The sequence below is a fragment of the Megascapheus bottae genome, chromosome 14 (genome assembly GCF_031878675.1).
Source record: "Megascapheus bottae isolate mThoBot1 chromosome 14, mThoBot2.hap1, whole genome shotgun sequence".
Taxonomy (NCBI): Eukaryota; Metazoa; Chordata; class Mammalia; order Rodentia; family Geomyidae; genus Megascapheus; species Megascapheus bottae.
This window is the reverse complement of record NC_143522.1, coordinates 39,939,783-39,963,910: the sequence shown is the minus strand read 5'-3', so window position 1 is coordinate 39,963,910 and position 24,128 is coordinate 39,939,783. Positions and strand designations below refer to the sequence as shown.

The window sequence follows — 24,128 nt, the reverse complement described above, 5'->3', positions numbered from 1 at the left end:
GTTTTGAAAAGCTCAATAGTGTACTGCTGAGGAGGTCTCTAGGAAGGGGGAGAGGCCTCTCTACACTCACCTGGATGGTTGTGATTTACATGGTGAAGATGGAATAAATGAACCACGTGGGTCAAACAAGCAACACTCACTCTTCACACTACAATGCGAAGTTTTTATCTGTCTGTGGTGTGCCCATTCAATGACTGAAACTGGTGAGAATTCAGTTTGAGAGGGTAATGATGAATTATTATTTTACTTTTTTAGTATAAGAGTGCAAAGAGAGATGGTCAGGTTGAAAGTTAGGTATAAAAACCTAGGAAAAAAAGTCTGTGTTGAGAAGGTGAGTTTGTTAGCTCTGTACTTACTTGTGTTGCTCTGCAGATTAATGTGCCTTGCCTCCAGAATATGCATGAGTGAGATGAGACAGGGTCAGCTCTGCCTATAGCACTGTGTCACCTTCATCTGACATAGCTAATAGAGATTCTGAACCATGGACCTTCTCACCACAAAAATCATTTGTAAGAAAAGTTGATCCTCTAGGGGATGTTTTCTCCAGTATTAATGAGGGCTAAAGGAACTTTTTTTTTGAGAAAATGTAGTCAGGAAAATTTAAATAAACTCTTCCAGTAAAAGTCCTCTGCAGCTAAAATCTAAATCTCTGCTTCAAAACTGATAGAAAATCATTAGCAATAAAGATCAGGTTAACATGATTTGAGGATTTCATAAAGATTTACGCAAATAGATCATGCCTAGAACATTGTCTTCACATTCCCAGAGGTAGTTAATTCTGATCTTATTTATGTTTTTTTTTTACATTTATTTCCAGGAGTGAATGATGAAATCTCTGTATGAAATCTTAAATTTAAAGTGCCTGTGGAAGCTACGTTATTTATCATTGACTTTCATTTTCATTTAGTGTCTCTCATCAAATGAATAATACAGAAAAAGATCTATCTGTATTTCATTGCAGTTGAGGAACTCTTCTAAATAGTTGGCCAGAGACTCTAATCAGAATTATGATCACCATTAATTTTCTGTCACAATTTGATATACTAATATAGGTCAGTAACAAAATACCACTTACAGGTACTAATAGCTAGTAGGAATGTACTGACATGAGAACTTGTCAAATAGACCTTTCATTGTAAATTAGGCATCATTTGATATATGTCAAAATTTCTCTGGAATTAATGGTTCAGGTCTCTCATACTTGGTCCTTAATTAAAAGAAAGATTTCATCTGCATATTGGCATTTCTGGTTTATGTCATTTTATGAGTATTCATTTAGGGTATTAAAGTATCATGGAGACTGCTATTTTACAACTGAAAAGTTTACTAAATATTTGATTCCATTTGTGGTTCTATAAAAGGAAATATATTTGTTACTTGACTCAAGAAACTGTATCTCCTCTGTACATCACTTTTATAATAACCATAGAGTGAATTAATTCAAAAATAGAAAAGCAGGCTTTTTACTCTGTTAAGATTACTCAAGATTATACAATAGCATATCCAACACAGATACTGTAATTAAAAATTAATGAAACATGGGAAGTTTTCACTCTTACTGGAAATTTATTTGTTTGATAGTTTGGGTTTGGGCCTGAACTCTAGGCCTTGTGTTCTTGTTCATCTTTTTGGCTTATGACTGTTATGTACTACTAGATGTCTAGTCTAGCACTTTGCTGTTATTGGGAGATAGAGTCTTTCATTCTTTTGGGGGAGGGGCGTGGGAGACTTGAACTCTGGACGTGAGCACTGTCCCTGAGCTCTTCAGCTCAAGGCCAGCATTCTACCACTTGAGCCACAGTGCCACTTCTACTTCCAGTTTTCTGGAGGTTACTTGGAGATAATGCCTGGGCTGGCTTTGAACCAAGATCCTCAGATTTCAACTTCCTGAGTAGCTATGATTACAGGCACAAAACCCTAGTTCCTGGTTTTCATTCTTTTCTACTTGTGCACTGGCTTCAAACTAATTTTACATTTCAACCCCTTGATTAGCTAGAGTTACAGACATGAGCCACCAGTGCCCAACTCATTATAGAATTTTCAGTTAGCACAAGATACATGTGTTCACTTGAACAAATATCTGGTGTTGTTGTTGTTTTTCACTATTTACATATATTCTTAAGCACACATGAAAGAAACTACTTGTGGTAGAAAATTATTATTGAAAAAATAAATTTCCCTCTTTAAACAAAATTTTAGTTGGAGTTTTAATTTTATATTGACCATATAAAATATCATTGCTGGCATTTGGGAGACAGGTCACTGGAACTATGGGCAATAAAGTGGGTGTGAGCTTGAGGAGACATGGGTGGTAATGTGGGCATATGAATAACTGGGCAGGTCTTGGTAAATTATTGGAATCTTTGTTATCTCTTTGACTGTACAAATGATTTTTAAAAAAAATAAGATGGTATAGAGAGAGTAGCAGAAGCACTGTGGGTGCAGGAAGAGCAGAAGTCTAGGTTAGAATTCTAAACTGGAGGATGTGGAAAAGAAATACATTCTATGCTCTAATAGTGCATTGTACAGACTTGTTTAACATTACATAAATGCCAGCTGAGACTCTGAAAGGTAGTTACATCTCACAATCAGTGATAAAGTAAAATAATTTTAAAGTTATAAATAGAGAAGTTGGCTATGTTACAGACTAACTTGGTAGGAAAAAACACAGTACAGTTTTTGAAATTCAGGGAAAAAAACCCCAAAGTTAGAAGATTGTAAGCCAGCAACAAATGGAATGAAATCCATGAAGAAAATATAATAGGAATAGAAAGGCAAGTGTTGGCCAGGAGTTTGGCCTAGTGGTAGAGTGCTTGCCTAGCATGCACGAAGACCCAAGTTTGATTCCTTGGTACCGCACACATAGAAAAAAGCCAGAAGTGGTGCTGAGGCTCAAGTGGTAGAGCTCTAGCCTTGAGAAAGTCCAAGGACAGTGCTCAGGCCCTGAGCTCAAGCCCCGGCCTGGAAAAAAAAAAAAGGCAAGTGTTCACTGTATCCACCCAGGTAAAGCAATGAAGACAATGGTGAATTGAAAGAATATTCTGGGCAGTGTAAAAGAGCTTCCCTCTGCAAACTAGTAATATACAACATGAGGTTTCCTTAAAAAATTGCTCCTGGGATTGGTGACAATGTTGAAAGGAGTGATAATGATTAAGATATATGGTATTCATAATGTGCTTTATAAAATGGCAACTCCTTTGTAAAACTAAAGATTAAAAAAAACAAAGAAGAACATGAAAAGTTCATAATGGAAAAGGTGAGAATCTCCTTGAAGTTTGTTTCTCATCATCTTTTGATGACTTGGAGCTGTTCAGTGGGAAGAGAGACAGTAAGGGATCATACCAGAGAAAACACACTACTTTGAAACTCATACGAAACTCAGAATGTTCTGAACACACAAAAACATGCAGGGCTAAATCAAAGCTCTATGAAAAAAGAAAACAAAAAAACCAAAACAGAAATGTGGTGAATTTTACACCTCGATTATCAAGGCTACAGAATTGGAGGCTGGTTCATCTTTTGAGTGAGGCTCCAACTTCCAACCAAGAAGCACACTTCTAAAATTTCCTTAGATTTGCCTAATAATTCAGGAAGTGTTTCTTTGGGGAAAATTAATTTCAGTGCATCAAATCTACAATCAAGTGGGAAGTTCTGAATATACCATTTCTATGTTCTGTCATTACCATATATGAAAATACTGCCAGAAAGAAAATAAAACTCCAGTCAACCATATTGTATAGCCAGGAGGATATCAAGATATTTCCTTGCAGGTTGAAATATGAAAGGAATGATGGAAGGAGAAATATTGATCTAAGTATATTGTATTCATAAGCTGACTTATGAAATCTTAACCTCTTTGTACCAGTACTTAATAATATGAAAGGCTTACATTGTGCCACTTGTGGGGAAATGGAAAGACCTAGAAAGATTAGGTTATAGGGTGACAAAGAATGTTTGTTTTCCCTTATATGGGTAACCTGGATGTAGCTAGCTTATAAACTTATAAGTAAATGGATCGATGGAAATTTAGTATTTATGTTTTTAAGTGAAACTAACAACATGTTTTACAGGGGTTTAGGGAATGAAAGACTGTCAAAATACTCAGCATCTTATAAGGGCCTGGAAATTTCTAATGCTCAAGTCCATTAAGAGAATTGTCTCTCTAGAGAATGAGTCCCTCTCTTCTGGCTGCTGTCTTCCTGTTTCAGAGAGAATGAGAGCTACAATGTGGGTGTACATTATTACTTCATTGATTCTTTTATTCTGGGTCTAAGAGGCATTGTTGTGACACGCTATGGGACATGTCCTGCTTGCAGCCTGTCACTAGTGGTGTCTGCAAGTTCTCCATGGAGAGATGCAACTGGGAAATTGGCAGGCTAGATCCTCAGTATTCCCTATCTAGTATTGCTGCTCTTCAGCATGCAAATTAAAGTTTTCATTTTTGACATTTTTAAGTAACTATCATTTGGTTTTTGGTGAGCTAGGCTGAAAGGGAAAAAAATTAGCTTTCTCAAAGTACCCAATTTGTGAGTAAAGCTGGAGAAACAATGATGAGCCTAATTGCATTTTGATGAGTATGTGTGGAGGCCTTCTAGTGATGTCCAAGGAAATGGAAAAGTTCTTAATTTTAAGAAGTGTTTGTCTATTCAGGTGCATGTTTTAGTTCAGAGGCTGATGGAATGATACCAGCAGTACTTCATCTAGTAGAGTCCTCATCTCTTTAAGGTATGATGGTGATTCTCAAGAGGCCAACATGATTTACCTCCCCCAAATTTTGTTGGGTTGTGAATCACATGATACATGGCTTTTGGTAGCATAACTGAAGGAAGGTAGCTGTAATTGAAGACTTGTGGATTATATGCTGTCTGTTCCTCAGTCTTCATTGTCCTTGACTGGGGCCCCACACAATATCAACCCCTTAAAAACCAGCACCTTGGGAGCAACAGGAAGTTTTCCTGGGGTTTCTGTCACAGCCTTGTTTGCACTTTATGTAGTTTTAGTAATACATAGCCCATCCCAACTATCTGGAATAGATTTTTTGTTTCTTTGTTGTTTTTGGAGTCTAAAATATGCTGATTTTGCCCTTAATTAAAGACAAATCAGGAATGTGTCATAGGATGGAAGATAAAAGCAGGAATGTTATCTGGCTCATGCTTGTAATTAGTTACTCAGGAGCCTGGGATCTCAGGATCTTGGTTTGATGACAGCCAGCCAGGAATAACTGTGAAACTCTTATTTCTAATTAATCATGCAAGAGCCAGAAGTGAGGCTGTTGTTCAAATTGAAAGAAGAAGAAGAAGAAGAAGAAGAAGAAGAAGAAGAAGAAGAAGAAGAAGAAGAAGAAGAAGAAGAAGAAGGAGAAGGAGAAGGAGAAGGAGAAGGAGAAGAGGAGGAGGAGAAGAGGAGGAGGAGGAAGAAGAAGGGGAGGAGGAGGAGGAAGAGGAGGAGGAAGAGGGAGAAGAAGAAGAAGAAGAAGAAGAAGGAGAAGGAGAAGGAGAAGGAGAAGGAGAAGGAGAAGGAGAAGGAGAAGGAGAAGAAGGAGAAGAGGAGGAGGAGGAGGAGGAGGAGGAAGGAGAGGAGGAGGAGGAAGAGGAAGAAGAAGGAGAGGAGGAGGAAGAAGGGGAGGAGGAGGAAGAAGAAGGGGAGAAGAAGCAGGAGGAGGAGGAAGAAGGGGAGAAGGAGGAGCAGGAGGAGGAAGAAGGGGAAAAGAAGGAGGAGGAGGAGGAGGAGAAAAAAGAAGAAGAAATCAAGGCTCAGGGCTAGCACCCTGAGTTCAAACCCTAGGACTTGCACGCATATACACATACACAAATATATGTACAAACACACTCAGAAGAATATGTATATAAAATATGCCATCCCTACTTACGAAGGTAGAAACTTAGTTTCCCACTGTATTTACCTTCCTGTGCTATTTTCTTTACTAATACAAATATTATGGGAGCAAAATATGAAATTTATAAACGAATTGATGGGTCTTCAAATATTTCCTAAATAGCACTCAACTAACGTCCACAGGAGACTGGGAAGAACACAGTAAAAGTCTGGGGAGTGAGATACCTTGTGGATACAGAGGAGTAGTGGCTGAAATGACTGGGCTGGACTTGACACACCAATGTCCTCTCTTCGCCATGCATGCTATGCTTTGTCAAATGCTGGATCTGACAAGAATCTGGACAGTGTGTATTTGCTGACATTTTCAATTTTCTTTAACCTCAAAACATAAGAGACTTCCATGTTAGCTTTAGGTATGAACAGTCAACACTTCTGGATGAAAACAAAAAAAAAGATTTTAAATGAAATTTGAAGCTGCTAATTTAGAAACCTTTATGGGATAATTGCTTATAACTTATAGAAAGACACATATATAACATCTTGTAGAAGAAAAATAGGTATATTTTATAGTTTGATACTGAATTATACAAAGTCGAAAATATTAACATAATGTCATTAAAAGTATTTTTGCATTACTGATGTTCTCATTATTAAAATGACTAAATTTCATTTTAACATTTAAATGTAATGTATATAATTCATTCTAATGAGTTAAAATAGTTTTCTCATTATTTTCTTTTCATGACAAAATTTCTTCCATTTCTTTATTTTTAAATTATTTTTTCCAGTTTTCAGGCTGGAACTCAGGGACTCAGCACTGTCCTTGGGCTTTCTCAAGGTTAGTGCTCTCCATTTGGAGCCACAGAACCACTTCGTGCTTTCTTCATGTATGTGCTACCATGGAATTGAACAGAGGGCCTAATGCATGCTAGGCAAGCACTCTACCAATAGTCCATGCTCCTGGTCATTTCCATCACTTTTAGACACATTGCACAGAAATAAATGGCTTAAACTCATGGTTCACATTAGTTAAAAAAGATCATATCAATTTTTGTTATTTAGGAAACACTAATAGCTCTCTTCTAGACCAGAGAATATAAGGTTTAATTTTCTTATCAGATAATTTGTAACAGTGTTACTAAACATGTGCTAAATATTTAAAGACTGTATTAATTATAGCTTTTCACCAGTGTCTATGGAGTAGATAAGGTTATTTGATTAAATACTATATAGAAACAGGCTTTTACTACTTTTAATTTTGTTTTATTGCTCATCACATTAAAGGTACAGCAGTAGTTTTCTCAAGTTAACAGGGATTCAGCTTTAACCAAATGGTGAGTGTGGAATAACATGTAGAGGGAAGAGAGAATAATTTTTATTGATGCTTAAGTAGTAGGCAATCCAAAAAACCAATAAATTGAAAAATTAAAAAATAAATTGAAGAAATTAAAGACTGATTTGAAATGATTTGTTGTTTGCATATAACAATATTCCTGACTCTGAAATCAATAACAGCAAGCTTTTAATTGTTTATGAGTCAATTATTAAAAAACATTCATGTTGAAATTTTACTCCTCTGTATGTGTGGCTATGTGCTTATTTTCACAGGTACAGTGAATATTGTTAGCAAAATATGAAGTTTGTCTGTATTGCTTTGAAGTACAAGGTAATTCTGGTTTCCAGTAGTCTTTGGTTTTTTTTTTTTTGCCAGACCTGGGGCTTGAACTCAGCGCCTGAGCACTGTCCTTGGGCTTTCTCAAGGCTAGTGTGCTACCACTTGAGCTTTTTCTATGTATGTTGTGCCAAGGAATCGAACCTGGGTCTTTGTGCATGCTAGCCAAACACTCTACCACTAGGCCATGCTCCCAGTCCCCTCAGTGGTCTTTGTACTGGAAGCATTTGGCTGAACAAAAATCAAAAGAGACATGAAAAAACAGCAGCAGCAATGAAAGCATGTTGCCAAGGCGGTCTTCTTTTTCTCCACACAAAAGTTTTACAAATACAAATTAATAGTATACAGGAAGACCCTCAGGGATCAAGGATGCACAGAAGTGTGGGGAAGAATGTGTGCTGCTTTTTCTAATTGCTGGAAAGATAAAAGCAATACACAGGATGAATGTTGTCTCTATGTTTCTAATGGGGAGAGGTGAAGAAGATTTTATGTGGTGGGGATGAATCCTCCCTGGCTATTTTTTTTACACAATGCTATTGATTTTATTACACACTTTTGAGGGATTTCATAGTATGTAGGATGAAGATGGAAAAAGTAGAACTTGTCAAGAATAAATGAAATTGGATGAAACTGGAAAGATTATATAAAGTGAAGAAAGTAAGGCTCAGAGAAACACAGGGTACAGGTTTTCTCTCACCTGTGCAAGCTAGATATAAATTATAAGCATATATGAAAACATCTACAGACTCATATGTATATGTACAGAACATATTAACTACACTATATTATATTCAGGAGATAATTCCAATGGCATAACTCTTTTGAACACCCTACAGTTAAAAAACATAATGACAGAAAACTGAAATATGTTGTTAGTTGCGGAGATTGGGGGGGGGGCTGAAATACAGATGGAGAAAGAGAAGGGTGAGTGAATTCAATCATAATACTCAATGTACATATGTGAAAATGGAACCAGGTAGCTGTGTGGGTTTGGAAGAAATTGAGGAGAAATATGAAAGGGGTTACATTGATGAAAATGAGCATTGTAATCATAATCTAACATATTGAATTGAAACTGCATTATACATCTACTCAAAGATACATGTTAAAAATAAAATAAGAGGCCTGGAATGTGGCCCAGTGTTAGAATGCAAGGCTAGCATGCAGAAGCCCTGGAATGGCCGAGTGCTAGCCTTGAGCAAAAGCTGTCCAAGGACAATGCTCAGGCCCTGAGTTCAAGCCCCAGGACTGGCAAAAAAAAAACAACTTAAAATTAAGCTAAGAGACAAAAACATACAGGAGAGAAAAGCCCTATCCCACTCATTCACCAATGCTGGCTCAGTTCTCAAAGGCAATGACCTTTTTCCTGTGCTCTTTTTAAAGGACAACTCTGTCATAACTGCTCCAGCCTTCCCTTATAACCTCTAAAACATTTCTTTGTTCTTTTAAGTGTCTGACTTTGAACCAAAACATAGCTCTTGACATCTCTGGGTAAGAATTCACTCACCAGCTGAGATGTAAATCTCCTAATTTTCTCCCCATGCACTGCTGCACATATTCCAACTCTTCATCATCTGAAAGGCTCAAATCTGGCAGAGCCTCAGTGCTTCATGCCTATAATTCTGGAGATTCAGGAGGTTGAGATCTGAGGACCACAGTTCAAAGCAGGCTTGGAAAGGAAAGTTGTGTGACTCTTACCTCCAATTAATCACCCAAAGGCAGGAAGTAGGAAGGTGCCTCAAGTTGTAGAGCACTAACCGGTAGCAAAAAAAAAAATTAAAAATTAAGTTCAGGGACAGTGCTCAAGCCCTGAAATCAAGCTGCAGGACTGGCACACAAACAGACAAACAAAAATGAACCTCAAATCTTTATAGTGAGTAACAGCTTGTTACCTATTGGACAGCTCAATGTCATCATCACCCACCGAAATTCACTTCCTTTTTTCTGATTAAAGTCTTTACCTCCCCCTCTTTCTTCCCCATATCTGTATTTGTGATAAAAATGAGTAGGATAGCCATATGCCACAAAATAGGTAATGTGGATAATAATTATAGTAATTAGGAATGATTGTAGACCAAGCCTATATATACTATATTTAATTTGGCAAATGGATTGGGAAATCTATTGCAAAGTTTGATTATTGTTATGCTTGCTTTTATAAGACAAATGGAGTCTGCCAATGGAGTCATGTGAGCAATGTGCGCTCTCTCTCTCTCTCTCTCTCTCTCTCTCTCTCTCTCTCTCTCTCTCTCTCTCTCTCTCTCTCTCTCTCTCTCTCTCTCTCTCTCTCTCTGTCTCTCTTCCTCCCTACCTTCCAAACTTCTTGCCTCCTTCTACCTTATTCAACCCTTTGTTTCTTCCCTCTGCCATGTTAATTTTACTTACTTTATAATACCTTCCCTGTGTCTAAAATCATAACAATTTGAGGGAGTTATACCAGTGTCAATGCTCAGAGTAAATGCTACATCGCATGCACCGTGCTTATTGTGGAGATGTCTTAAACACATCTCTTAGTCTTTGGAATGTCCTTCCTTCCTTCCTTCCCATCCTTCCTTCCTTCCTTCCTTCCTTCATTCATTCATTCTTTCCTTCCTACCTTCTTTCTTTTTCTTTCTTTTCCTTCCTTCCTCCCTCTCTCTCTTCCTTCCTTCTTAAACACATCTCTTACTCTCTGGAATGTCCTTTCTTTCCTTCCTTCCTTCCTTCCTTCCTTCCTTCCTTCCTTCCTTCCTTCCTTCCTTCCTTCCTTCCTTCCTCTCTCTCTTTCTGGGGCTTGAACTTTGGGCCTGATAACTGTCCCCAAGCTTATTTCTGCTCGCCTACTGTTTTGCTACTTAAGCCACAGCTTTGCTTCTGCCTTTTTTTCTTAATTTAATTTAATTTTGTTGTAAAGGTAATATACAGAAGGGTTACAGTTGCATAAGTAATGTAAGAAGTATATTTCTTATTGGACATTGTTACCCCCTGCCTTGTTTATCTCCTACTTTCCCTCTCCTTCATCTCTTCCCTCCCCAACGAAATGTAAAATTCATTTCCAATCTAGTGTCTTCTGATTATTGCTGTTACATTGGTTCACACTTTGTCTTTTATTTCAGCATTTTGTTATTTCCATTAAATTCTCCAAATCAGATATACACAAGACAAAGTGTACCAAAACCAAAAACACTTTGATTATTTGGGTAAATGCCCAGGAGTCAGATTGCTGGATCATAGGGGAGCTTTATGTTGGATCTTTAAAGGATCTCCAGACAGATTTCCAGAGTAATTGAACCTGTTTACATTCCCACCAACAGTGTGGTAGTATTCCCTTTTGTCCATCTGTTATTATCATTTTTTTGATAATGGTTATTCTAATTGGTGTCAGGTAAAATCTCCATGTGTTTTTGGTTTGCATTTATTTTATGGCCAGAGACACTGAACATTTCTTCATGTGTCTATTAGCTACTCTTATTTCCTGTCAGAGAACTATCGTTTTCATTTTTTAGCCCACTTACTAATGGGGTGGTTGGGTTTTTTTGCAGATTTTTGGAGGTTTAATTTCTTGAGCTCTATCCTACTTATGACGTTTTGTGTTGTTTATCGAACCAGGATCCCCACATCCCAACCTCCTGAGTAGCTAGGATTGGAGATATGAGCCTCTAGTACTCAGCTGCCCTTACTTTTTGTAAGGTAATGGCATCATATTTCTAAACTCAGGTTAAATATCACTGACTTTGAGAAACTTATTGGATTTTCCTATACACATTTCATTTTCATTTGCTTTATCCTCAGAGATTTCTTTCCCTTTCCTTATGTTAGAGTACCTATTCTATTCAAGTTTAATTTTAAATACATGAGACAAATCCAATAGGCTAGAATCCCTTTGAAGGCATAACTCATGCCACTAATCTTCATGTAGTTTCCATAAATACATGCTTGAAAATATGTAAATAGCATGAGAGGTTAAATTGCTCCTGGCTGTTGTCATTAAAAATTGTATTTGTGTACCATTACCAACAGAACACTGAGAGAATTTGGTTTGACTTTCAAAAATATACTCTAACAAGATAAGAAATGGTCTCTCTTTTGCTCATTTATGCTAACCTCTTGATCTCAAAGCCTGCTTAACTCAAATTAAGGCACTGATATAATTAGTGTTAGGAAATTAATAAGATTTAGTTTACTTCAGGAAAATTTGAAGGAAAATGAGTCTTATGTAATATTTTAGCAATTTAATCTCTTGCTGACTCTACAGGGCAAATAGAAACATAACCTTTGCTCCAATTTCAGGATGATGAATTGAGATTTCTTTTTCCAACAAAGCAGAGGATAAAATATGTTTCACTTCTGAGATAACACATAAAATTGCATTTATTTTTAAAGTAAGCAAATTCAATATTATGCATGTTGACATTGTACTCAAGTTGATATCATTATATTGTTAGTGGAATTAGCTACAGCAGGAATTATCACATATACTTCATGCTCCTAATTTTGTTATTAAGGGAAGTTGTCATCTGAGGATGTTCTTAGCCTAAAAGTATCTAACATCTTATTAGAAAATGAAATGAAGATCAGTAGCCAGAAGAAAGAGAAGAGAATCAGGACTTGAAACATAGGTATGGGTATCTGTCTTGAAATTCCAGTTCGGAGACCATTGTGAATAATGATACTTCATATATTAATACTGACTATCTGCGTACTGTTGCTAAAGCATATATTAAAATGAAATGGGATTTCAGATCAGATAGTCAGTTATGAGGACACTGAACAAACGATATACTTGCTACCTACAACACAGAGTTATGATGACTATGTGAGAAATCATGGGGAGATAGCATTATTTCTTAGGCAAGAAATACAATGAATACAAATTTCAGCATATACTGTTCAGGTTGTAAGAGGTCATGGATTTAGTAGAGTCTGGAGTCAGCATAATGACCTGGGATAATGCCGTATGGTTGAATTTGGGAAAAATTATGAAGCTTATGTTTTTAATCTAGTTAGCTTGCTCTGACTACTTCATGTGTCTTTTCTCAATCTGTTTTCATTCCTGTAGTCTAGATATAGTTTCAGAATTAGTAATATTATTAGATTAACTCATTTAGGCTGTGGCTATCTAGAGACTATGCCAAGTGACTTGATAGCAGAGTGCTCTATGGCTTTTTCAGGTCTGCTTTCTTGGGATGAAATATCAACACAAGACTCCAAAATACTCACTGTATTAATGAACAACTGAAGTACTGAGCATATGTTTTAAAAGACTATGAAGAAGTGTATGTGTTCAAAATTACTTTGGATGGGATATTCCACACTTCTCCAGAATAGATGGTAGATTCATGATAACAGGACTTAGGCAATTACTTTTTCCAAGAATGTGTTAAAACACACAGGAAAATAGCAGTAAATTAACCCTTGTAAATGTCACAATTGGCCCACTGTATAATTTAGATGGTTTATATAAAGATACTTATTTGCATAATGATGCATTTGAAAGATATATCTTAAAAAACGATACGATGCATTGATTTGAAATTAAAACAAAAAATAGCAAGTATAAATTAGTCTGGAAAAGATGTCAAGTAACTATAATTAGATGTATTAATAAACATGTGAGTTCTCATTTATGAAGCTAAGTTTAGCATGGACAGTTATTTAAAAATAAATATCTGAATTTCTTACTTTGTTTTGTTAAATTGCTTTGCAAGTATTAATTGACTGACATAAATTTGTTAACTCCCATATTATATACAAAATTACAGGTACATATTATATATAATATTAGATACCTTGATTTGATTACTCATCTAAATTGAAGTCTAAATTTAATGACTATTGGAAATGATTTTTGACAAGGTTGTGTGAAGGAGTCATCAGAACTCCCAGAAAATTAGAGATTGGGTATTTCTTGTGTCACAAAATGTAACAATTTTTAAAAACATGTAGACTGTCTAAAGAAGTGATAAAAGCTATTTGATAGAGCAAACAGTCTTTGATTTTTTAAGTACCATTACATTTTCCCATCTAAAAAATGATGCATAACATGGCATTTAGTTACTTTAAAATGCCAAAGGAGAAATGACATTTTATCCTTTGGAGTACTTTTCCTTAGTCAACAGACATCTATTAGACTCAAAAATATTTCAAATAACATCATCTAAAAAGCAGGGGCATTGTAATCATTTAAGACATTTGGTAAAACAAAAAAAATCCCAGAATTCTCTGTAGCTAAACCAGGTCTTTGTATATACCTGTCAAACTTATTTTTTAGGAAGCTATTGGGATGATTATTCTCAATATTAAGTATGAAAGTACTTTTTCAAAATTCTTGATATTTTTCCCATCTTTGCATCATTTGATGCAAAGTTCCCAGATTTTAAGTGTAGAGAGAGCACCATATTCAAGTTTATAGAAAGAATCAGACATTATGTGCAATTTCCTATCTTTGTTTCTTCCTAAAATTGAAGAGAATAGTAAAAGATGGTCTCTGAAATGATTTATCTCTATGGACAGTCTAAGCACTATGTTACATAAAGCGACATCTTACATATTAGAAACGGTGTTCTATTTTCCTTTCAAGATAGATTGTTCTCAGAAGCAGATATTCTTGTAAGTTGGCCTCACCATCTTTACAGGATTCACAGTACTTTTAAGGTTAATGAAAAAATCCAAATATTTCAACATTAACTTTTAAGTAATCACAGCTAGCTGTGCATGGTAGCTCACACCTGTAATCGTAGCTACTCAGGAGGTTGAGATCTGAGTATTGAGGTTTAAAGCCAGCCCAGGTACTACAGTCTGTGAGACTCTTATCTCCAATTACCCATCAGAAAATGGGAAGAGGCTCCGTGGCTCAAAGGGTAGGGCAGTAGCAATGAGCTGAAGAGCTCAGGGATAGCACCCAAGCAGAGAATTCAAGTCACAGAACCTACAAAGCAAAAGAACAAAAACAAACAAACAAAAAGGAATACTGCTACTGCTACGTAGAGGCTAGAGGTATGACTCAAGTGGGAGAGTTACCTGTCCAGCAAGCAGGAGGCCCTTACCCTAAATTTAAACCTCAGCATTAACAAAAATAAAACATAACACCTTGGCAATTTTTTACAAAATTTTTACACAAAATTCTTGAGATCACTGTCTTTTGCCTGTGTCTATTGTCTTTCCATTTTCTTTTTTGATTAAGATAACTGTTTCCCCTCTTCTGATTGTATTACCAACAAAATACTACATTTATAAATGTTCTACAGTCAGAAGCTGACGGTGATCAAGATTTCACTTGATAGTGTATAGATAATGTATTTCTTAAGTTGTTGCATTCTTGTGATATTTGAGTCAGTGAATGCTATTAAAATTTTTTTTGCCAGTCCTGGGCTTGCACTCAGGGCCTGGGCACTGTCCTTGGACTTTCTCAAGGTTAGTGTTCTACCACTTGGGCCACAATGCCATGTCAGGCTTTTTCTGCGTATGTAGTACCAAGGAATCAAACCTGGGTCTTCATGCGTGCTAGGCAAGCACTCTACCACGTGGCTAGGCTATCAGCCCCAGTGCTAGTAAAATTTTAAAGGCCCCTTTTCATTGGAATAGAAGAGAATTATGGTTAAGAATGTAGGTAGTTTCATGAGAAGGAAATCTTGAATCAGAGATTTACACTTTCAGCTGTGAATTTCAGCCTTATTCATTATCATTAATGTGGTCATCTTTTGTCAATATTAGGCTCTAAAAATAGTTCCTGAGAACAAATCTTTCTTATTCCTTCACTATGAACTTGTTCCACACAATGTTATTTGTATTCAGTGAATGTTGATGCCTTAATTCAAATGCTTCCCCTACCTCCATTAGTTTCCTTTCTTTTGTACTACCTATTTTTGGTACACCATTCAATTTCCACCTAAATGTAAAAGTCACACCAATTTTTGGGTGAAGGTATAATTTTACTATTGGGGAAATGAACCACGAGAACACTGCATATGATCAATGTGAATATTTGCTTTGTTATGTAAAATCTAATATATTTTGTTAGTGTGTGTGTGTGTGTGTGTGTGTCTGTCTGTCTGTCTGTCTGTGTGTCTGTGTGTCTGTGTATTCTGGAACTGGGCCTTGAACTTTACTCTTTGATCATTTTTGCTCAGGACTGGTACTTTACCACTTGAGCCACAGCTCAACTTCCAGTTTCTGCTGGTTAATTGGAAAATACAAATCTTTTCTGGACTTTTCTGCTCAGCTGGCTTGGAACCTTGAGTGAACTTTTCAGGCATGAGGGTTACGGGTGTGTGAGACACCATCAGCCTCTATCTTATTCTTTAGTAGATTTAAGTTAGAATTTCAGAAAGAAAGATAATTGACTGTTATATTTTAATGGTCCACTTTTCCCACATGGCCAGTGGTTTGCCACACAACTCTGTTTTCCCCATTGCTATTTTCTGAATTTTTGGTGAGCATTACATGTAAGGTCTTTTGACAAGTAAAATCTTTAATCCTATGAGTGCAGATGCACTTATTAGATAGATCTGACCATGGTGAAGGAAAATCACAGTAACTCAATAGCTATGTACATATAACCATAGAATATGATGCTAATCGAAATGAATTCCAAGATGTGAAAACAAAGGTTTTTGTTGTTGCTGTTATTGTTGTTTTTAATGTATGGTATAAAGTCTTTTCTTTTCTTTTTACCCCTTTTGGTTTATCCCTTATTGTCACTGTTTTTTATTCTGGTACCCTGTGCCTTGTACATACATTTATCTGATTTGGGGAACGGAAGGGGAGTAACAAAATGGTGAAACAAAGGACAAGCTTGAACCAATGCAACAGAAATAGTCACAAGATTCTAGGTTTGAAATGAATTCTACAATCAGGGAGAGGGGAAATTGGGAGAAGGGAAAGAAAGAGAAAACGAGAGAGGGATAAAAATATTCTACAAGAAATGTACGCATTACTTTTCTTATGTAACTGAAACCCCTCTGTATATCACTTCTAAAATAGTTAAATTAAAATATAATATGGAGTTTTAAAAAAAGTGAATTGCTCTTTCAATCAAGATGTTTCACGGGATGAGAATATACTTAGATTTTGTCTCTTTTTGTCTCTTTTCTTTCTGACCCAATAGCTCCTCCAACCGTTCGTATTGTGCATTCAGGCTTGGCCTGTAACATTGAGGAAGAACGCTACTCTGAAAGGGTCTACACAATCCGAGAGGGTGAAACCCTAGAATTGACCTGTCTGGTCACAGGACATCCACGTCCACAGGTGAGTCCCGAGCTGTGATACTGGGGAGAGTTTGAAGTGATTTCAATCTTTCTTTAGAATACTTTGCTAAAACTGCACACGTGTGTGCATGTGTGCATGTGTGTGTGTGCATGTGTGTGTGTGTGTGTGTGTGTGTAAAAACTTGAATGCAAGTCTGTGTAATGCAATTTAAGAAGGGGAATTTCTGAACAAATATGCATGTGCATAAAATGATACAAGGATTTTATTTTCCTATTGTGAGAAATTAAACGACACTTCCAAGGAAGCTGTTAAAAAGGCAACGACAAAAATAACTCAGTAAGGTAACAAATCATATGGCGACGAGTTTATTTTAGAATGTGGGACATGATTTCATGATGAGATCATTGCAGCTGAGGAAGCATTTATTCTAAAGAATGTGACTCCTGAGGTCACAGGTTTCTGCCTTATTCTTGGCCACTGTATTCACAGAAAGTATTTGCAGGTGTCCTAGATCTTCAGGTTTTCATAACCATCAATTATAAATGTTTTAAAGCTAATTTAATAGCAAGGACAGGATACAGGAATTACCAAGGATATGCAAGGAGCACCTTGCAGGAACAAAGAGATGGGGGGGGTTGTACATAATATTGTCTTTTGTAGCTATATATTTTATGCAGAAATCTAATGTGTATACAAAATATTCAGGATGTTTGGCTCATTTATTGACTATTCTTATTAACATGTATTTAAGCTGACTAGCTCACAATTTATACTGGTAATCAACTCTGGCAGGAAAAGAAGACTTATTTAGTTGAGTTATATATTTTAAATACTTGGTGTCAGGAAAAACAAATCCAGCTATTACACCTACAGTGGTGAAATGAAGAGTAATATGGAGATTTTATGGATTCATCAGTTTAACCTAGACATCTGTCATCTTTAACTTTTGATGCTTCCAAATTAACTCTGAAAAAGCAACCAAAGAAGCATGTTATCCTTCACACAATTAAGCATTAGCACAATAACTGAAGAAGAAATGGTGAAATAATTGGTATATAGTGAATCCACAGGTCCTAACAGAAAATAGTCAATATAATATATAAATTATTAAAATTATTGATACAAGTACAAGGACTAAAGTAATTAGAATATTTGCCATTAGCCAAAGATGAATTACTGAATTGTTACCCTCATGAAATGAAGTCTGAACAATTTGATACAAGATAATCTGCGAGTCAAGTGCCGGTTGCTCACACCTGTAATAATAGCTAGTCATGAGGCTAAGATCTGAGGATTGCAGTTCATAGCCAGCACTAAAGTCGGGCACTCTTATCTCTCTTTACCACCAGAAAACCGGAAGCAGCTCAGTGGCTCATGTGTTAGTGTGCTAACCTTGAGTTGAATAGTTCAGAGACAATGCCAAGCCCAGAATTCAAGCCCCATGATTGACCCCCCCCAAAAAAGAAAACAGATAATCAAACTTGGAAGATGATAAAAAGATCTTAAAGAAAATGTAGGAGGATAGAAGTTGTTGCTGTTCAGATTTAATAAAAATGAGCTAATATAATGTCTAAAACTTATACAGAAACAATCAAGCCTGCAGAAAATAATCTTCACTAAAATTAAAAAAAAACTATGTAATTCACTCAAGTAATAGCTCAAGGGAAATATGTGGCTACCATAATTTGGAGACTGGGGTGAAATTTCAGAATCAAACTAGGTCTGAATAAATATAAGTCCAAGTTCCTTTATGAGAGGCATTTAGGTCCGGAGACAACTCAGTGCAATTCCATTGTTTCCACACTGAATTTGTCAGATATGCATTTGCATCACTAATTTCCCAATTGTACTTAAAAATGTAATTTCTTTCTCTTTAGCCTATCCCAAGTTCTTCTATCCCATTGTCTCCCATTCCCTCCCATTAATATTAGAAATTTTTTTTATCTCTTTTTGTATTCCCTTCCACCATTCCAAATCAGAAGTATATCTCCAATATCTAGAAAAGCCATGTAAATTCAAAAAACAATGTCATACATCGTGATATTTTTCTACTTTTTTCATATATTTTTATTGTAATTATTAGAAGGATTACATTATGTTCACCAGATAGAAAGTGCATTACTTCACCTGCATTGATACCCTTTCTCATATCTTGGTCCCTATTTCCCTCCCTCCATGCCCACCTCTCATCTTGTTTTCCCCCTTCCCTATCTATTTCAAATAACCAAATAAGCATATATACACTATATCAGAGAACAAGGTAAAATACTGTAACAATATGAGATAACCAAGGGATAGCAAAAGAGATGAGAGATAACATAGTATGTACATTAAGGACAACAATCACTCATTATGTGGCTTTTGTTTCTATATCCTGGGGGTCCTTCCATTTACTGTCATACTATATGCCCTTATATATTTAGATTTTTCTCTATTGTAAATCTCTGCTAGGAGAGCCCAAGGTTTCTACGGCTAATGACAAATGAGGGAAACCACTGAACCTCTTGAACAAATATTTTTGAAAATTTCCTAGTGGTAATGCAGTTAAATCAGCAGCCTATTAGGTCATTAATAATAGCTAATATAAATATTATTGATGCTGTGGATTGAACTAAAAAATATTTTGTTGCTGCTTCAGGTGTCTGTGTGAAAATTCAACTGGCAAAAAAAAATCCAACTGGCAAAAAAAAAATTCAACTGGCCTTCTTTGACAACAAGGCTGACACGTGTGAACCACCAGGTCCAGCTAGTATTTAAGATGAGATCTCATGAGCTGAGCTGAATGCTGATGGCTCACACATGTAATTCCAGCTGCTCAGAAGGCTGAAGTCTGAGGAGCAGGCTTCAAAGCCTTGATTCCAAGCAGGAATTCCATGAGATTTGTAGGTCCAATTAGCCACCATAAGGCCAAAAGTAGAGCAAGAGATATGGCCTTGAGCAGAGAAGTTCAGGGCAGGGTCCAGGCCATGAAATCAAGCCCCAGAATCAGATGAATCTATGAACTAACAGATATGAAGGCTGGTGAACTTTCTTCCTCTGGTGGAGTAGAACTTCAGTCCTCAGGTTCTTTACCGCTTGAGTAGCAAGGGCTACAGGTGTGAACCATCAAACCTGACCCCATTCTGTTTAAGACCGCATTGTTTAATGATAGTTTGAACATTTTTTCATGCATGTATGGAGAATTTCTGTCTGATAATTTATCAGATGTTCTTTCTGTGTCCTGTTTTCTTCCTAGTTTTCTCCTTAGTGACATACAGATTTGTGAAGACTTTTATATACTATGTAAATAAATCTTATTGCATGTAGAGATTGCCTTCCAGTGTGTCACTTCTCTTTTACTATATTTAGCTTATTTTTTAAGCTTCAACATTTTTTAAAAATAACTATGAATCAGTTTCTTTTCTTCATTTATGGCATCTGGTATTTCTACCTACTTTTGCCTGATTACTTCCATATCCATATGCGGTATCTGAAATGATATGCTTTTTTCCTCCTAACAAGTCATAGTTATTTAATATTTGAAGATTTAATCATCAGGAAGTGACTTTGTTCATAGAATGAAGCAAAACCATTGCCATGTCCTCTTTTCTTCTGTCTTTCTTTTGACCCTATCTTTACACTGCTACACTATTCTAGCTTTTAGCCACTTTTATGATGTCTGCACACATGACAGGGAAAGTTGATTGTTGTTCAGTTTGGCCTCAGTGGGCCACCAGTAGTTTTCTCCTCTCTATGTTTTAGAAAATATGTTTTCACCTTCTACACCCAATTTTATGCTAGAATTATGTTGCATCATTTGGTTGTATGTAAATATATTTCTTACTACTAGGGCTCTTTCAGAGTTATTATTATTCATTTGTTAATCTTCTATGCAGATTCCAAATTCATAATCTGTAATGAAAATCATGATCAAATTTGGTAGTCAATTTTTCACTTTGAAACTTTTAATGCTACCTGTGTGTTTTTTTGCTGTTCAGATTTCATATTGATTTTGAGAGGCAGTATATTAAATTTCCTATAAAAATTCTAATACATGCACATGAACTGTCTTTGTATCTATTGTATTTATTTTTAATTAATACAGAATGAGTCAGGTTCTGTTATCTTACCAGAAATGAACAGATGCCATATTTACTCCCTCTCATAAGATTTAGTTTTATTAATATTTTGTGTATAATATGGCTAACTAAGCTGCAGAGTCCTGTGTAGAATGTAAGAAAAGCTGAAACACAAAAAAGCAACTTTTTGGTTTTGCTGTTGGTCCTAGTGTTGGTCCTTGTCCTGAGGCTTGAACTCAGGGCCTGGACACTATCCCTGAGCTTGATTTCCTCATGGTAGGGCTCTACCACTGACCTTATTTCTGTTTTTGTTTTTATAGTTCAGTGCATATCAAAGTCTCATGGACTTTTCTGCCTAGGCTGGCTTGGAAACTTGATCCTCAGATCTCAGCCTCCTGAGTAGCTAGGATAACAGGCGTGAGAAAGTAGCATGTACCTAAATGGCCATTTTTTAAAATGAACCTAAGATATGTGGACTGCCTAAGACAAATATCTAATACTATATTGTCAAAGTTTCTTAATCTCTAGCCACTTTCACATCCTAGTCTACCCACAGAGTATCCAAATTCAGTTAGTATTTACAGATGTAACTCTATCCAGCCTAGGAATTACATAGAAGGTTTCATATCATATCTTCAAATAATTTTATTTTCACTGATTTTAATACAATGTTTGAATAATTTTATATATTAAAATTGGCTAAAATTGTATATTCCCAGAGCATCATTAAAGAAATTTTTCCCCAGTCCTGAGGCTTGAACTTATGGCCTGAGCACTCTTCTTGGGCTTTTCTCAAGACTGCAGCTCTACCACTTGAGCCACAGCACCACTTCCAGCTTTTTCTGTGTATTTGATAATGGAATCAAACCCAAGGCATCATGCATGCTAGGCAAGCACACAGTGTGCAGGTTTGGAAATATAGCAATGAAATTCCTTACATTTCAAATGTTATGTTAACTTAAAAATTAAAACAAAGAAATGAGAGCCTCTAAAAACAGAAATTGTGAAGTAAGCACTAACATCCCCAAAGTAAACAGAAATAAGCAAAATGGTCAGAATGACAGCCAGAGTGCTTTGTGTGGGAGCAGATAATGGATTATGTCTTTCTAGGTGAAGTACAGGGTAGCTGCTGATAATGAATTTTGACTCAAATAAATTGACCAAAATAAAAGACACTCTATAGAAGTGAAAGATTTCCATTATGGAAGAAATTCATGATCACTTAACCAGTTTCCAAAACAGAACTAGTTCATTCAGCCAACAAACATTGGTTTGAAAGAGGTATGGCCTTTCCTTCAGACAAAGCTTAGCAATATCACTAATAATTACACAAAGAATTATTTCCTTCACAAAGGAATATATATCAATTTTTCATAGTAATTCACACAAAAGAGAAATTTTGAGTCATTTTTGAAAGCATGAAGATAGCTTGGAATCAGTGCCCTGTAATTGTTCAAGGTGCATTGTACTCATAAATGTATACATTTAACTTAAACTTCTCTGCATAATTAAAGATAATAAAACATAAATTTATTAAAAAGTAGTTAGGTGGATTATGACATGGGGTGATAAGTCATGGTAGGTAGCAAAATCAGCACAGACGCTGGACCCGATGTCACATCTTCACTGAAACCCTCCTCACACTTCTGGCACTAACTCTTGTGCTATGAGTATTTGATAAAAGCATAGTTTTCAACTATAAGCCAGATAGGAAATTAATCACTAAGATGAAAAATGTTTACCCTTTGTTACTATATTACGAATTTTGCCTACTTTAGCCATCTTTTTATTTAAAGTCTATTGTATGTATAAAAGTTTAAAACCTCCATTAAGTAGTGACATAATGGTACCAAACTCATGCTCTGCCTGTGAGATTGGCATACGAATGATCTCAGGACAAAAAAATCTCCTTAAGTTTTCAAATCCGTAATGTTCTACTTTAAAGTACAAACATGACAAGGAAAAGATTAATCATTTTATATGTAATTATAGAAAAGATTCCCCATCTCCTCTATGACAAATACTTGCTGTCAGTGGTAATTAATAATCAATATCAATGCCAGTTGTTAGCATAACATGTTTATTCTAAGTTGGATATATCACAGCCTTTTATTGAAATGCTCAGAGTTGGCTTCAAACTGAATCAGTACAGAATAACCACTTTTGTGTGATCTGAAAAAGTTTAGTTAATTACAAAAGTAAAGTGCTTAACAAATGTGTTCCCATGACAGAAAAATGAGCAAACAGTTACTAACGTGTATTAAAATGATTTCATCAATTATGTTTTAGGAATTATTAATCTTCTGTAAGTAAAAATAACATTTGTTTTCCCAACAGTTTAATCTTTTCTATCTGTGGACATTGATTTCTTTCTCTCTGCTTCTTGCAGTACAGGAGAAAACAGTATCCTATACGACCTGGCCCCTTCTTTTAAACTTACTTGCCTTGGGCAGAAATTATTAGATGATATTGTATAGGCTTGACCAGAACAAAATCCTTAATTAGTGTCGTCCATGTTGGATGCCATAGAAATTTTTTGCGTTTTTACTTTTTAAATGTTTTAAACTCATTTTTCATGTGTTGAAGTGCCAGTACTGGGTCTTGAAATCAGAGCTTCCCCTTCTCACTTGGCTTTTTTCACTCAAGGCTGACACTCTACCACTTGAGTCATATTTCCAGTTCTGTTTTTTTGCTAGTTAATTGGAATCCAAGAGTCTCTTTAATTTGTCTGCCTGGCTTGGTTTTGAATCTTTCAACTTTCAAATTTGATCTTTGGCCTCTGAGTAGCTAGGATCATGGATGTATGATTTATGTTGAACTTTTAAGCATCCTGGTTTTCTTGTACATAATATTGAGTAGGAGCAGGGGCATTGAAGAACCTTTTTGTACAGTCCCAGGGACAAAGAAAACAGAAGAGACAAATGGGATTCCATCAAAGTAAAGTTTCTGTACCACAAGGGACATAGTAACTACACTGAAAAGACAGTCAACACACTGCGAGAAGATTTTTTTTTTTTTTAGCAGCAATACACCCAATAAAGACTAATATCCAAAAAGTACACAAGGAGCTCAGGAAATGAACCTACCCCCAAATAATTAATAATCTAACCAATAAATGAGCAAAGGAGCAAAAGAGAGACTTTTCATTATAAGATGTAAGAATAACCAACAAAAACAAAACACCATGTCCAAAAATCTGAGATTCCATTTCATCCCAGTTTGATTTAGCCAGCATTGAGGATTTGAAAAACAAATGATGATGGGGGAGATGGGGGAAAAAGAAGCTCTATTGCACTGTTGCAAGTATTTCTTGACTGTGTTTGTTTGTTGTTTGCTTGCTTTGTGTTTGTTAGTGTTGTCATTCAGTGATTCTAGTT

General features: G+C 35.9%; 1 protein-coding gene across 2 annotated transcripts in view; it reads left to right on the top strand.

The window, feature by feature from the left end:
* Positions 1 to 24,128, top strand: part of Mdga2 (MAM domain containing glycosylphosphatidylinositol anchor 2) — a 666,956-nt gene that overhangs the window by 312,373 nt on the left and 330,455 nt on the right. For both annotated transcript variants that reach the window (XM_090345038.1, XM_090345037.1), the window contains exon 2: positions 16,593 to 16,732. In XM_090345038.1, the coding sequence (XP_090201164.1) occupies positions 16,593 to 16,732 (140 nt within the window). The remainder of the gene's footprint in view (positions 1 to 16,592; positions 16,733 to 24,128) is intronic.